The sequence below is a fragment of the Pisolithus orientalis genome (genome assembly GCF_024613125.1).
Source record: "Pisolithus orientalis strain OTSU chromosome Unknown F5J12scaffold_1, whole genome shotgun sequence".
Taxonomy (NCBI): Eukaryota; Fungi; Basidiomycota; class Agaricomycetes; order Boletales; family Pisolithaceae; genus Pisolithus; species Pisolithus orientalis.
In genome coordinates this window covers 1,078,680-1,091,759 of record NW_026260782.1, presented here as the reverse complement: position 1 = coordinate 1,091,759, position 13,080 = coordinate 1,078,680, and the positions used below count along the sequence as shown (strand labels likewise).

The 13,080-nt window shown below is 50.6% G+C and overlaps 7 protein-coding genes across 7 annotated transcripts; 3 read left to right on the top strand and 4 right to left on the bottom strand.

Moving 5' to 3' along the window:
- Window positions 1–89: 89 nt before the first annotated feature.
- Window positions 90–1,836, top strand: F5J12DRAFT_711174 (uncharacterized protein; the record flags this gene model as incomplete). Its single annotated transcript, XM_051740689.1, has 6 exons — window positions 90–307; window positions 362–413; window positions 463–873; window positions 925–1,242; window positions 1,293–1,395; window positions 1,448–1,836. The coding sequence occupies 6 exons, from the start codon at window positions 90–92 to the stop codon at window positions 1,834–1,836; spliced, it is 1,491 nt and encodes a 496-aa protein (XP_051605687.1).
- Window positions 1,837–2,264: 428 nt separating this feature from the next.
- Window positions 2,265–4,681, bottom strand: F5J12DRAFT_791967 (kinase-like domain-containing protein; the record flags this gene model as incomplete). The annotated part of the gene is made up of 11 exons (XM_051743910.1): window positions 4,575–4,681; window positions 4,440–4,525; window positions 4,247–4,399; window positions 4,043–4,075; window positions 3,881–3,934; window positions 3,647–3,764; window positions 3,463–3,595; window positions 3,004–3,413; window positions 2,679–2,949; window positions 2,452–2,540; window positions 2,265–2,420 (listed from the first exon to the last, which is right to left on the bottom strand). Coding segments are annotated over exons 1-11 (1,531 nt in total), but the record flags the coding sequence as incomplete, so codon positions are not given.
- Window positions 4,682–4,736: 55 nt separating this feature from the next.
- F5J12DRAFT_791956 (magnesium transporter NIPA-domain-containing protein) lies at window positions 4,737–7,004 on the bottom strand. Its single transcript, XM_051743909.1, has 7 exons — window positions 6,078–7,004; window positions 5,934–6,027; window positions 5,822–5,881; window positions 5,529–5,772; window positions 5,376–5,473; window positions 5,023–5,315; window positions 4,737–4,997 (listed from the first exon to the last, which is right to left on the bottom strand). The coding sequence occupies exons 1-7, from the start codon at window positions 6,767–6,769 to the stop codon at window positions 4,811–4,813; spliced, it is 1,668 nt and encodes a 555-aa protein (XP_051605685.1). The 5' UTR covers window positions 6,770–7,004; the 3' UTR covers window positions 4,737–4,810.
- A 21-nt stretch (window positions 7,005–7,025) lies between these two features.
- Window positions 7,026–8,938, top strand: F5J12DRAFT_791950 (WD40-repeat-containing domain protein). The gene is made up of 11 exons (XM_051743908.1): window positions 7,026–7,190; window positions 7,247–7,348; window positions 7,397–7,500; window positions 7,549–7,606; window positions 7,657–7,713; window positions 7,767–7,862; window positions 7,916–8,124; window positions 8,182–8,379; window positions 8,427–8,499; window positions 8,556–8,694; window positions 8,747–8,938. The coding sequence occupies exons 1-11, from the start codon at window positions 7,062–7,064 to the stop codon at window positions 8,818–8,820; spliced, it is 1,239 nt and encodes a 412-aa protein (XP_051605684.1). The 5' UTR covers window positions 7,026–7,061; the 3' UTR covers window positions 8,821–8,938.
- F5J12DRAFT_909158 (transcription initiation factor IID, 31kD subunit-domain-containing protein) lies at window positions 8,939–9,806 on the bottom strand (the record flags this gene model as incomplete). Its single annotated transcript, XM_051749003.1, has 2 exons — window positions 8,939–9,447; window positions 9,513–9,806. The coding sequence occupies 2 exons, from the start codon at window positions 9,801–9,803 to the stop codon at window positions 8,941–8,943; spliced, it is 798 nt and encodes a 265-aa protein (XP_051605683.1).
- A 205-nt stretch (window positions 9,807–10,011) lies between these two features.
- On the top strand, window positions 10,012–10,675 carry F5J12DRAFT_887043 (NifU-like N terminal domain-containing protein; the record flags this gene model as incomplete). Its single annotated transcript, XM_051747174.1, has 4 exons — window positions 10,012–10,050; window positions 10,107–10,165; window positions 10,220–10,434; window positions 10,491–10,675. The coding sequence occupies 4 exons, from the start codon at window positions 10,012–10,014 to the stop codon at window positions 10,673–10,675; spliced, it is 498 nt and encodes a 165-aa protein (XP_051605682.1).
- A 164-nt stretch (window positions 10,676–10,839) lies between these two features.
- Window positions 10,840–12,934, bottom strand: F5J12DRAFT_902077 (uncharacterized protein; the record flags this gene model as incomplete). The annotated part of the gene is made up of 10 exons (XM_051748248.1): window positions 10,840–10,943; window positions 11,003–11,116; window positions 11,171–11,346; window positions 11,401–11,533; window positions 11,580–11,769; window positions 11,830–11,970; window positions 12,022–12,200; window positions 12,238–12,343; window positions 12,398–12,538; window positions 12,590–12,934. The coding sequence occupies 10 exons, from the start codon at window positions 12,932–12,934 to the stop codon at window positions 10,840–10,842; spliced, it is 1,629 nt and encodes a 542-aa protein (XP_051605681.1).
- Between the last annotated feature and the right edge of the window lie 146 nt (window positions 12,935–13,080).

Sequence of the window (13,080 nt, the reverse complement as noted above, 5' to 3'; positions counted from 1 at the left end):
CTAATGAAGGGGGTTCTCACTGCGTTTCTGAATGCTCGTAATTTAGGTTCCACAGTCCGCTGCAGGTCACGCCACACCAGACTCTGCATATGTGGGTCTTGTGCCTGCTTGCCAATCTTCCTGTAGTATTGAGGATTCGTCAGGACGAGCTCCAGTTACTGCATGATAACCTATCCAATTTGAAGGCGCGAAGCAAAGAGCATGAAATTCGTACAGCTCCGGTTATTACGCGTGATGCCTACGTGGCCGCGGGCTACCGTGAAGAAACATCACAGTACGGCGTTTTGGGACGCACCATGTCCATCTTGTATGAGATTTCTTTTGCACCTGCCACGTGTCTGCTGAATGAACCTTCCCACAGCAATGGCTCGATGTCGTATGCCCCTGTAGACCCTCGTCTTTATGTGAACACAGTAAGACGTTCTGTTCTTCGGCCCCCCCCTACTGCTAAAGCACTTGTAGAACGCTCCATTTTCTGCAGTCATTTGTGGGGTCCAGGGTTCTGGAAAATCTCACACAGTGTCTGTTCTGCTGGAGAGCATGTTTATTCCAAACCTGCCACCAATCGGGACATTGAAGAAGCCTTTGTCAGGTCTGGTCCTTCATTTTGGCGAAGGGGGCCCTAGTGCACGACCGTGTGAGGCTGCGTGGGTTGCCACCTCCGAGAATCCCGCCATAAAGACCCCCAGGGTCAAGGTATATGTATCCAAGTCATCAATCAACACTATGAGAGCGGTTTATGCACCTTTGGGCGACCAGGTTGCTGTAGAGCCACTGCTGTTTGACAAGAATGAGCTAGACGCGCAGGCATTTTTATCCATGATGGCAGTCGGCTCCTCGGAAAGCGCACCGCTTTATATGCAAGGGGTGCTGGTAGGTGACAGCTGTACCATCAGAAGCCAATTCTTGTTGATCAATCGACAGTCTATTTTACGCGAGTTGGGCGAAAATTTCACATATGACAAGTTCATGAGGCGTCTTGACGAACGCAAGGAGGCCTTTAATTCACTTCAGATTTCTGGATTGGAACAACGCATGCTACTCTTGACATCGCTCCTCAGCAACGACAAATACTCCAAGCCCACCAGTCGTTTTGCGGCTGGTCAGCTGACCATTGTTGATCTCTCAGATCCGTTTATCGACCCTGCATCTGCTTGTGGACTATTCGAGATCATTACACGCATCTTTGTCCGTGCTGAAGTCGGCACGGGAAAAGTCCTTCTCGTTGATGAGGCTCACAAGGTAGAGCGCAATACTCTATCTACCTCTCAACACCCTCACAACTTCAATAGTACCTGTCCCCGAACAAGACGGCGTCGGGGCTTACCAAGTCTCTTCTAACATTGACCCGAGAACAACGTCATTTGGCAATGCGAGTGATCATTAGTACTCAAGGTCAGCTGTTCACTCTTGTGTCATCACAAATGAAGACTTCTGTTCTTGACAGAACCAACGGTGATCCCGCCAGTGCTGCTAGATCTGTGCACGATCTCGATATTGCATAGATTTTCATCCCCGTCGTGGTGGGAACACTTGTCGAAACACGTTTCGGCTGACATCTCGGCTGACGATGCGTTCGATCGCGTTGTCAAACTTGAGGTTTGGATATCGTTTGGTGGTAATTTCCCACTATCTACTAACACTAGACGACAGACCGGCGAGGCGATCGTCCTTGCTCCGTCTGGGTTCGGAGTCTTCCCAGACGCACATGTGGGAGCCTCAAAGGCAAGCCTAACGGTCCCAAAACTCAATCAATTTGGTAGGCGGTATATTTTGATGAAAACCCGGCGCAGGATTACACGCGACGGTGGATCATCTATTCTGGTAGTCGAGTGATAAGTAAGACTTAGCCGATAGTTCACAAGCCTTCTTTGATGACTGTAGATGATGCGTGCAGTCTTCCTGTTCGCAGATCGAAGTTATACAGGAATACGCCATTTCAGTACATGATTGTAATGCTAGTACAAAAGAAAATCAGTGGAATGCAATATGCTGAGGTTATCAACAAGTCCAATGGTCATAACCGTCCACCACATTACAGTTCGATTAGATACGTAGCGCCGAAACGTGTGTATGTCGCGTGTTTAAATCCCCTTGACGAAGCATGGCATGAAGACCTGGACGGTCCGCGGGTAAGGGGATAAGACGTGGAAGTATGTGGTATGCGTGGAAGAGATCGCGAAGGCCGGGCGAGGGCCTGCTCGTCCGGCTCGCCTGTACGACCAGGAAGAATATTCATGATAATGGCGTATGCACCATCAGACCTACGCGCATTGGACTACCCGGAGGGAGAGGGTTGATCGAGATCGCCGACTGAGCTAATGGACTGAAATTTGTCGTGCTCACCGCGACGCCAGCGTTTTTCTTGTGGCGACGACCAAGAAGAGTGGCGTTGTCTATGTCTAATTCGAATTCCTTTTCTGCCCCCATGGGGTCCTCGATCTCTTTGACGGGCTCTACCAACTCCCATGTTCCCGTCGGGATTCACGGAACCACGAGTCGTCCTGGGTGCCGCAACGACTTTCGCACCTGCAGTTGTACTGCCGTCTAATTCTTCCCCACGTTTTGCCGAGCCTCGTTGATGACATTCTCATCATTTGCATCAAACACTTCATCCTCTTCATTTAATCCCTGAAGGAAGCCTCGAGTGCCTGCGCCACCACGCCCATTATACGCACGCCGTCGAGCACCTTCCTTCTTCCATTCTGTGAACTGCATACGTAACGTCAAACGCTTCTTTCAATGACGCCAGGCCAGGAGAGCGTGCATCGACAAGGCCCCGTGCGGCTGCCAGCAGCGGCGAATCAAGAGGTTCCCGAGGATATGCAGCGGGTGTTGGCGGTGGGGGTGGCGATGATGCAGCGGTGCACCAGGGATGAGCAAGGAATTCGTCTATGGTATATCGCTGGGCAGGATCGACACATAACAAGTGTTGGATAAGGTCCTTCGCTACAATGGCAGGATCAGGACTGTTGTAAATGACGTGTGATGGTTGGAGTATACCAGAATAGCTGATATCATCCCACCATGGGCTCAAAAAGGTGTAGTATCCTCTTGCAACTTTCTCTGTAAGGACGTTGATACTTTCATCGTAGAAAGGAGGAAAACCACAAAGAAGTGTGTAGAGCACACAACCTAGTGCCCACATGTCGACACTTTTCGAATACCGTTCGTCCTTTACGATCTCGGGGGCGGTGTAACCTACGGTCCCACACGGTGTCATTGTCTCTTCGTTCCAAACTACTTTTGATAGTCCGAAATCGGCGATCTTGATTCGTCCAATTCCGCCACCACCGACACCAGGGACGTATTCGCCTTCGTCCTCCTTCTCCTCGTCATATGGCCTGTGTACAGGATTCTTGGAGGGAATAATGGGTATTCGTTCAAAAAGTAAGTTCTCCGGCTTGATATCACTGGTGGACTTTGTCGATAGATTTAGCGGCTCACTACAGCTGAACGTACCGATGGACAACACCACGCTCTTCGTGAAGGTACCGAATGGCCTGAGCGACCTGAAGAATGACGTGTCTTGAGAGATTTTCGCTGAAATACGTGAGTTTGACGATTTGGTGGAACAACTCTCCACCGTCCATCACTAGATCAGTGCTTAATTGCCAATGACAATAGCGTAGAACTGACAACATACATTCTAGGACGAGAAAATAGTGTTCCGGTGATTCCGAAAACGACAGTAGCTTAACAATCGATGGATGGTTAATGCCCCGCATAATCTGCACCTCTACAAATGTATCAGCTCTGATGGGCTGATATATAGCCGTGATCGGGATATACCTTTAAGAATGTTTGCGCGCTAAAGATTTAAATAAAGATAATAAGTCCCAAGGCTAGCCAAGCAAGAGGACGAAAGGGGATGGGTCACCTCTGTCGCGCGTGGCTGTTTCTTAAAGTGGGGACTAAGGTGTTTCTCCCCAGCCTACATGTCGCAACAGTGGCGCAGACAGAGTAAATATCGAGAAACAAGGGGGGACGTGGGGGTAATATGAACTACTGGAGGGACGACGTGTATATCGGTCCTACTGACCTGAGAGGCATTCAACTCCAACTTGCGAACGACCTTGACTAGATGTTCGGATCAGTAATTGGAAGTACAAGTAACAGGCAGGAAATGAAACTCACCTGCAACTTTCTCGTTCGTTGTGAGGATCGATCGCCTTGTACACGTTGGAAAATGCGCCACTGCCGAATTGGGTGGTAAGGGATGCAATCATCGGATAGTAAGATGTACTGACTCCCCCATCTTTTCCAACAGTTTGAAATTTTCAAGACCCTTGTAGGTGGGCATCTTGACCTTCGGCTTGTGATCTTCCGAAGCTGTCATATCATGAGCCTGGGCTATCTCGGGGGCGGGTGTCGGGGACGGTGCGGGGTGATCTGCTTGCTTTGGCGAGTCTGGACAGGGTTGCTGGTTACAGTGCGACTGCTGAGGTTGCTGTCTGAATAGCGTCCTGTTGTTCGTCGGGGCTGGGGTGACGTTGTTGGGGGTGATGGTGCTTGCGGATAAGATCTGCGTCAAGATGAGTGGTATTAGCGAGGACTGTACAAAGATCACGCACTCTTGAATGCAGCTACTACCGCAGGCATTGCGGGTGGGACGAAAGCTGAGGCTTGGAATTTGGTGGATGAGAGAACGAAGGGGCAGTTCTGTGTTGGCGGCGTGTCCAGCGCGCCTTGCCTTTTTGTGCCTTGCCTGTGCATTGGAGCTCCGCTGACTGACGTCATCCCAATCTCCATTTCCATTTTCGGTTTATGTCATAAAGCTGTACAAATGTGGTAATGGCCATCTAGCATGTCATCGGTTCCTGATTCCGTCCCCCGACAGACATCCAACACCCCGTTCGCGATCCCTCGGCGGGGTATGTGCAAAACATAGATGTTGCACTGGAGAGTACCCAACTATGCCCATTGCGCTGGCCCTGTTTCTCAACACAGGGACTTCTCGCGAGGGCACGACGCCTCCAGTCGCGTTACGCTCCACCCTGGCCCCGGAAGCCAATCGCAGACTCACGCTCTTCCGCGTGCTGGTTTCCCTCGACGTCACTTTCAGGGTCCACGTTAGATCCATCCTGCCTCCATGCAATCATGAATACCCCCACAAACGTGGCAGCGCATCCATACAGAAAAGTTACCATCTGATGGAACGTAGCCCGTCGAAAGTCTCCATACAATACTGCCGATCCGACGACTGCCGACAATGTGAACAGCACAAACTGTGTGGGTATCACAGCTTTGGAATCAAACCGCTTTAACGCGCGATTCAGATACCGGATTTGCAGCGCTCCGGTCAAGAGCAACACCTACCAACAAATCGTCATTCCATACTGATCCGGAGCACCTGGGAAAATGATGCAACGCACAGCAAGAATCGGATATGTAACCCATTGGGTAAACATCTTCCCCCACTCTTTCGTCAACAGTGTGGATATCGCTTTTGTGGCAAGTACTGTGAACCCACCTATGACGTGTATGTCAGGCCTTGGCCATTTTTGTCTCAGTCGTATGCGCCTCACCGAAGATCGCACAAAGCCCAACATCGACAATCACAATCTGCTTCCCGATTGGTCCTTCGCTAATCCCTCCCAGAATGATGGCCAAAGCAAGATATATGATTGAAAAGATCATGAAGGATTGTTGAGAAATCGCTTTCAGCAATTCGTGCTCCGTGAGAGGTGGCGTTGCACCGTCGGAGCTAGGCGAGGAAAGCACTACAGTCGATGCGCCCATGATCGCTAGAAGAATGCCCAAAAGGTCGCGCTGCTGACGTTTGAGCGATCACTCGACAAAATCATCGTCTACACCTCACCGAACGAAAGCGTTCTTTTAGCATCAGCGGCGCAAAAAAACAGTTGGCCACCAGTGCAAACTAGAGCATTCACTTTAGATACTCCAGGACCTGAACAAACTCGTCACCTTACCATCCCAAGAGGCGCAACAATGGACGCAGGTGCAAATGCATACGAGATAAAGTTGCCTACTTCTCCGAGATTCATCAATACGAAACCTAGCCACCTGCAATACGAGTAAGGACGCTAGAATTCCGCAAACATATCGCAACAGACCAAAGTTTGGATCGCAAGTAGTCACTCTCGTTGTCGTCTTCGCATTGCCCCCTCGAGGCGCGCTTGACCTGTGGCTTCGGGCGAAAAAAAGCACCCACATGTATCCCCGAACTGCCTGAAGAGAGTGAGTTGTCTTGATGCGGACCGCTCGAAGACGACCCGAGGTTCAAGCGCAATGGGGTGAAACGAAATGAAAAACCGGGCTTCTTCTGACGTAGCTTAGATCGCCCTCTGTAGGTACTCACGCCGCTTCTCGTATCATCGCCTGCAGCAGATGAACCGTTGCTGTATAATCCATAACGTGCTGGAGGGGGGAGGCTACTGGATCTCGGCTGCATGAGCGGCTGTGTTTCCAGGGGTAGATGCTCCTGAACGTCCTCGCGACTTTCGCCTGGCCTGGGTGCTGTAATGGTATCATGGGTTGACTGGTCATAATGGATACCGGGAAGTGATCTCCCGGGCTCGCCACGACCGCCACCCTTGGTTTCCTTGCGTTCTCGACCAAGCCGCAAGTGCGCAAGTTTCTGGATATTGAGTGCGAACGAGATAAGCACGTTCCCCGCGATGGCCACACTAATGCCAACAAGGGTCTCCAGCGTGATATCTGGGATATGAATGCTAGGAGGTTCAACCCCCGTCGTGTCATTGACGGTCGTAAACCATGAGTCCAAAAGGTTTCCCTGGACGAACATGCCGTTGAGGATGCCAGACGTGCCCTATACCTTGAGGTCGGGCGCGTCAAGGGTGAAGTTTCCAAGTTGGGGGTGGAACTAGCACCCTACTGTTTCGGTATCGAGCGTCGTGCTCAGCGGGTGCTTGCGACGTGGCTGCACTGGTGATGGAGGAGTCGGGGCACTCATACTCGGCACCAGCGTTAATCGAGTGCACGGAAATGGAAGTTTGTCCCCACGAGTCCACGTCGCGGTCACCGGTTCCTGGAGAACGTGTTTATTGCTCTCTCGTTCCGTTCTCTTCTGACTGACTATGCGTGCTCAGCACACCACTCACGCTCTTCCGGCATTTCCAGTTTATTCATGCGCATTCATCTCGGACGATTTACTGGTGGCTGGCGGTGGAGGAGGAGCTTCGAGGAGCGGGGTCAAGAATAAACTCGTAAGTCGACACACTCTCACCTGTGGAACCCCCCCTCACAAGTCAGTGGTGGGCAGAGACTCTTCCGCTTATCTGTCAAGCAACAACTAGAATGCTTAGCTGAATTTGAACTCGACAAGGACGAAGACGCTCCCATGAGCATGGCCGCTCATATCGAGGTACAACTGAACCGCAAACATGCTGCAATGCCTAAGCCATGTTTACAGAGCCGGACCATAGTGTGTGGTATCAACAGCGCCACAGCCAAGCTGGAAAAGGGGGAAAACGAAAATTGCAGGAAGTTTTCGATAGGCGGTGATGACGAGTTCAAGTGAGTGGCGCGGGTGCCCCCTCGTCTTGCGTGATACATATGAACCAGATTCACCCTGCTTGGAACCCGTGGGACCATATCACCTGGAAATACTGAAGACTACCAGGTACGGCCCATGTCTCCTTTTACCGGTGGACACTGAATACCCCTTCATAGCGTTTAAGTGTACTATCCAATGATGCCCAGTTCGTGGCAGTAGGCAGCGAGCACGAGGTAACATCTTACAGGAAACGGTTAGCTGCAATGATGCTAACGCGAAGGTCCAGCTTACACTCCTCTCTTATGAGAGTCTCTCTCCTGTTGCCCGACCAGTCCACGTGTCCAGAGGCGAGATATACGATGCAACGCTGTCTGCTACTCATGTGTGTTTACATTGTTTTCTCGTGCCTTTGCCGTGACATCTTGGTCAAAATAGCTTATTTTAGCAACTAGCGTCAATCTCCTGGTCTACGCGCTTCCCGCCGCCCTGCGATTCGGGGGGAAGGACAACCAGGAGAACGCGATTATAGATAATCCGCACACTCCTATTGATACTCCGCCAGAATTGAAACTGGTAAAGACCCTGGACATTCCCCCGATCTCTACCATCCCAACAGGGGCTACCGTGACATTCCGTGCTGCAAGGTACGAAATATTTTAGATGTCATATCGAGGGTTCCCAGATGCAACGAGTTGTGCCAGGCTGCACCCATCTGAGGTGGATCTGGTTTATTCGGTCATCAATGTTTCCCTTCCTCGGGCACCGAAAGCGAAGACAGCAAAGAAACAAGCGTACATCTTGAAATGGAGAGTTTCGGCTGCAGATGACGGGGCATTCTCCGCTACACTAGAAGGATCGCGCAAGATCAGTGAGGGTAGTTTGACGTGCTTCGATGTTAGGTATGGCCCCTTTGTAGCTCTATGGTGCTGTGAGTAACATAACGCAGCCCCGACGGAAAACTGTTGGCGTTTGGCGTGTCCGATTACAGCCTTGGCATACTTGATGCCAATAATCTTGCAGTACGTCCTGCTCTAGCGACCTTTTCTTTCGTGAATGATGAATCGATGCATGACAGCCGCTCCTATCAATTTTGAAAGCTCATGAATTTCCGATAACTGCACTTCGTTTTAATCCGTCGTCGAGGCTTTTGGTCTCTGGAGGAGTCGACAGTTCAATACGAATTGTTACCATCCCCGAGAAGTTCGGTGGTTCATGTCAGTGAATTCTCGTCTCTTTCCAATTTCGTCTGATGAATTTACTATGCAGCGTGGAGCGTAACAATCTTGATAATGCTCGCCATCCTAAGCGTCATACTTGCGGTGATAATGTTGAAAGCGTAAACTGGAATGAGGTACTATTGCCATGGACAAACATCACTATAGCTTGTCTCCCTCGTTGTTTTATCTCTACATATTAGGTTGTATTTAATGTATATCATTCTGACACAATGTAAGAATGGTCTAATCATAATCTTCCTCTTCCACCAGTTTCCGTTTTACTCCATTTGAGGGTTCAGTGGCTGTCTGAATTTCCTCCATCGCATCGTCACCTGCGCTCTCGTCTTCGTCTTCGTCCTCACCGGCTCCACCGAATAGGTCAGCCTCTTCCGCTCCATCACTACCGTCATCGGCGGTACCACTTGCCACGACTGGCGCACTTGCTGGGGAGCTAGCTGCCATTTCTACGTCGATGGGTGTGACTGGTGCGTTGTTCGTGGGTATAGTAGCAGGTTCCATATCAGCGTCATCCTCCTCTTCATCCTCTTGTGCACCCGGTGCTTCTTCCTCCTCTTCAATTTCCTCAATTTCCTCATCATATAATTTTACGGACGGTGGCGGTTTGTTGGACACTAGCTCAAAATTGACGGAAGTAAGGGTTTCCGACGCTGGTGGCAGCCGTACGCCAAACACTTCGGGTACCGCTGGGAGAGGCGTTGCGTTTGTCTGAGTCGCAAGAGATAGCAAGTGCTACAGAACGAATCCAACCTGTCAATTTATGTATATGGTGCCGCGAGGAGTAGTCGGCGACTTACTTCCTTCGGTATGCGTCCGCCAAACTCCCAGCCCACGCGGGCTTGCACTGCCAGAACTACGTCATCCATTTCAATTTTGGAGGTGCCGGATCGACCTGCATGGTCCGCATATACCTGGGCGTCCGAGAGTACTTGCACGGTATATCGGTGGGCGAATTCAAGGAGTTGGTGCAAAACGCCCGGTTGCGCATCCTGCACTGTGGGCGTGGATGCCAATAGAAGAGCGATGGCCCTTGCGGTGGGTGGAAGTGTGTCTGCTGCTGGGATCTGGTTGGTCTGTGGTCGGGACATAAGTCTGGCAGCCGAGGCGTGTGAATTCCCCTGTTATCTGATAACAATTAGTCAGCCGACGTCTGACGTTATTAGTACTCCGACGAGTTTTGGTCTTTCTCCTGACTACCATGTTCCGCTCAGCACTGACGAAGACCGTCTACAACACGACCGCCGCCTGCCAGACGTCCGGCAGCAGGCTTGGTGTCTGTGCTCTCTCGCGGCTATCATGAGAACTGTTATCTCACACTACGAGAACCCAAGAAACGTGTGTATTTCCCATTTATATCTAAGAGAGTCTCTTAGTCACGACCACGCTTATAGGTGGGCTCTCTTCCGAAAGGTGACCTCGACGTAGGCACCGGTCTCGTAGGCGCACCTGCGTAAGTGCCCTCCTCACATCCTGACAAGGCTACTGACCTTTTTTTTTTGCGTAGCTGCGGTGATGTTATGAAGTTGCAAATTCGTGTAGACGAGAATGGCATCATTAGCGAAGTCAAGTTCAAGACCTTCGGATGCGGGAGTGCCATCGCATCTAGTTCGTACTTGACAGAGCGAGTGAAAGGTCTCAGTCTGGAAGACGCGGGAAAGGTTAAGAACACGGAGATTGCTAAGGAGTTGTGCTTACCACCTGTCAAACTTCACTGCTCAAGTGAGTTGCGTGCTTCTGACGTTGAACGTCCATGTGACTTGAACCTTTTTTCCTAGTGTTGGCAGAGGACGCTATTCGTTCGGCAATTCGGGACTATCGGTCGAAACGCACTCAGGCGGCCGACTCCAAGCAGACTGGTTTCGTCGACGTCACAGCAAAATTCCTCTCCTGGGGAAACGGCTCATGCCTAGTCGTAGATTACACCTTACTAGCTTGCATCTTTTCGCGCGCACATAGTTGAGTCCGTATGCCATTTCACTCTGATGATGTATACTTTTAAGTCGTAGTTTGTCGGGTCATTTCCGTGTACTATCACCATTACAACATGATACTGATTGTGCAGTTCGATCACCATCGAAAATAATACAGTGATGCACTACACCCGTGAAGGTGTCCTTGGAAATGTTATTCCCCCTTCTGCCCCACGAAAGAGAAAGTGCCACCTGCAAACCAGCGATCATTTGCTTCCTTAACACGCTGAGCAGCTGCCGCGCGATTAAGCTCGAATCCTGGATAGATAAAAAAAAGCTCAGGGATCAAAACAATCGTAGATGAAAGGTAGACAAACCCTGCACAGGGGTAACCGTCAAGGACGTTGCCGTTCCCGATGTAGAAGAAGCACTGCTTTGGGCTGCGCGCGCAAGCATCGCTGTGCGAAGCTTGTTCGCTTTGGACAGTTTCGCTGTTCACGTTGGTGTTCTCAGTGATGTCGACTCGGAGGCCTGCAATTACTTACCACGACTCTTCGCCTCTCCCATGCCGGCCCGCACTTTCCCGGAACCTACACCGATCATGCCAAGTCCCTTCGTTTGGTCAAAAGCGCCAACCTCCTCTTCGGGTTGTCCAAACACCATACGGTTTTGGAGTTTCCGAAGTTCTGTCTGTGCGTACGCTTCCTTAGCTTTCCGAGCGCTGAAATCATGCGGCGTAAGGCTCAAACATGGGACGATTTAAGGGGACACAAACCGTCTTCCTCCTCTGCGCTTCTTGGGCCCGTCATTGGGGACAGGAAGGGCCTTGGTAATTTTGGCAGGTGGCGGCGCCGCTAATCGGTCGATGTGCCTTTCGATCTTTTCCCGTAACTCTTGACCGTACGAACCTGGAGAGATTGTTACAGGCTGAAGACATATTTACCTTGTCCTTACCGTCTCTGCGAGTTCTCTCAAGGTCCATGCGGGCCGCGAGTACGCATTTAGCTCCAACTGTTCGTTGTACCTTGAGTTGGTACTCGGGCGGCGTTTGCTGAATTAACTCAGACTGGAAGACGAAACCGGTATGCCGACGTTGTGTCGCAGTCGAGAACCCAAGCGCTAGTTTTTTCTGAGCACCAAGTAGCTGGAAAGAGAAGAAATGGTTGGAAGGTGATGTTTCGGTAAGGAGGAAAATCGAAATTACGTGGACATTGCATGACGGCATTTTGGCTAGGGCATTAAGACCACCTGCAACACCGAGCAACTTCGCTGCTGTGGTTGTACCAACAATAGCTGAAAGATTCGGAGCTAGAACATTCATTCTTGAGCTGACGTACATAAATATCTGCAAGCAAAAACATAAGTGCAACACCACCCAAACAATGCAATTACAGACCCTTTTGCGCACATCCTCCAGCCGGTCTGCCAGGTCGCATGCTTTCTCCACAGCTATCCATTGAGCTTCGGTAAGCGGTTGGCCGGAGCTGGTGGTAGCCGTTATGAGGACACTCATAATAACGGCAGGTGGTAGCACTCCAGAGAGATCAACTTTTGTCGGGTCCTGCAGTCGCAATACTGTGAAGACAGAGACAAGTGCATACATGAAACATACATTCCTCATTATTTGCGAGAATGCGCACAGCACGTATATGCTGCGTGGGGTCTGGAATTAGTTGCTCCAACTCCGGGAATTTTGGCGCATAGTGATCGCGGATAAACTGGTGCGAAACATATGTTAGATAATGTAGGAACACCCTCCGAAGCTAGCATACTTTATGCACAACAAGAATCTCATTATCGACGTCCACGGACAAGTTGTTCGCTTGAACGATGAGGTTGTATTCAGGATTGAGATGAGCTGGTAGTGATATGGCGTCTGCTGAACTGGGGTTCGCCTGGAATTTCTCTATTTCCTGGAAGAAATATCATCGCACAAGGCGTCGAATGAAAACAAAAGCACTTGCCTTTAAGATATCTGCCATGCGCTTGCTGCCCTCCAGCTTTGCTATTGAGCTCACGTTGTCTATACCCCCTAAGTCCATTTGTTGCACATCCTCGGCATCCAATTCTTCCGCAGGTCTAACGCCACCTTCGAGGACGAATCCTTCTATAGCACCGGCGCCGTCCGCACCTGCTTCGTCCACATCCTCCTCCAACTCTGACATATCGTCTTCCGCCTTGCGTTTCAGTGCGTTCAGAGCCGAGCCTGAAGTTCTCCCTGTATTTTCCTTATTATCTTGGTTTCCATCCTCCCCACCGTCGGAGAGACCTTCGATGTCAGCGAGGAGCTCATCCGCGAGGTCACCCATCATGAGAAGAGTTTAGCGAACAACTTCAAAGTAGCTTGGGCGACACTTGCATCGCGCTGCTGACAGTAAGCGACAGGACAAGAATGTGTTGCCTTTGGACAGCCTCGACTCCTGCAACAAACTCAATTAGGAACCACTTTTGAGTC

Bases quoted from the DNA above. Each gene is read 5' to 3' on its own strand.
- F5J12DRAFT_791956 (XM_051743909.1), bottom strand. From the start codon at position 6,769: ATGTTCGTCCAGGGAAACCTTTTGGACTCATGGTTTACGACCGTCAAT. The intron at 5,882-5,933 runs GTAAGGTGACGA...TGAATGCTCTAG, and splicing joins TTGTTGCGCCTCTTGGGATG to TTTGCACTGGTGGCCAACTG. The intron at 5,316-5,375 runs GTGCGTTGCATC...ATTTGTTGGTAG, and splicing joins TTACATATCCGATTCTTGCT to GTGTTGCTCTTGACCGGAGC.
- F5J12DRAFT_791950 (XM_051743908.1), top strand. From the start codon at position 7,062: ATGCGTGCTCAGCACACCACTCACGCTCTTCCGGCATTTCCAGTTTAT. The intron at 7,191-7,246 runs GTAAGTCGACAC...AGTGGTGGGCAG, and splicing joins GCGGGGTCAAGAATAAACTC to AGACTCTTCCGCTTATCTGT. The intron at 8,500-8,555 runs GTACGTCCTGCT...GATGCATGACAG, and splicing joins TTGATGCCAATAATCTTGCA to CCGCTCCTATCAATTTTGAA.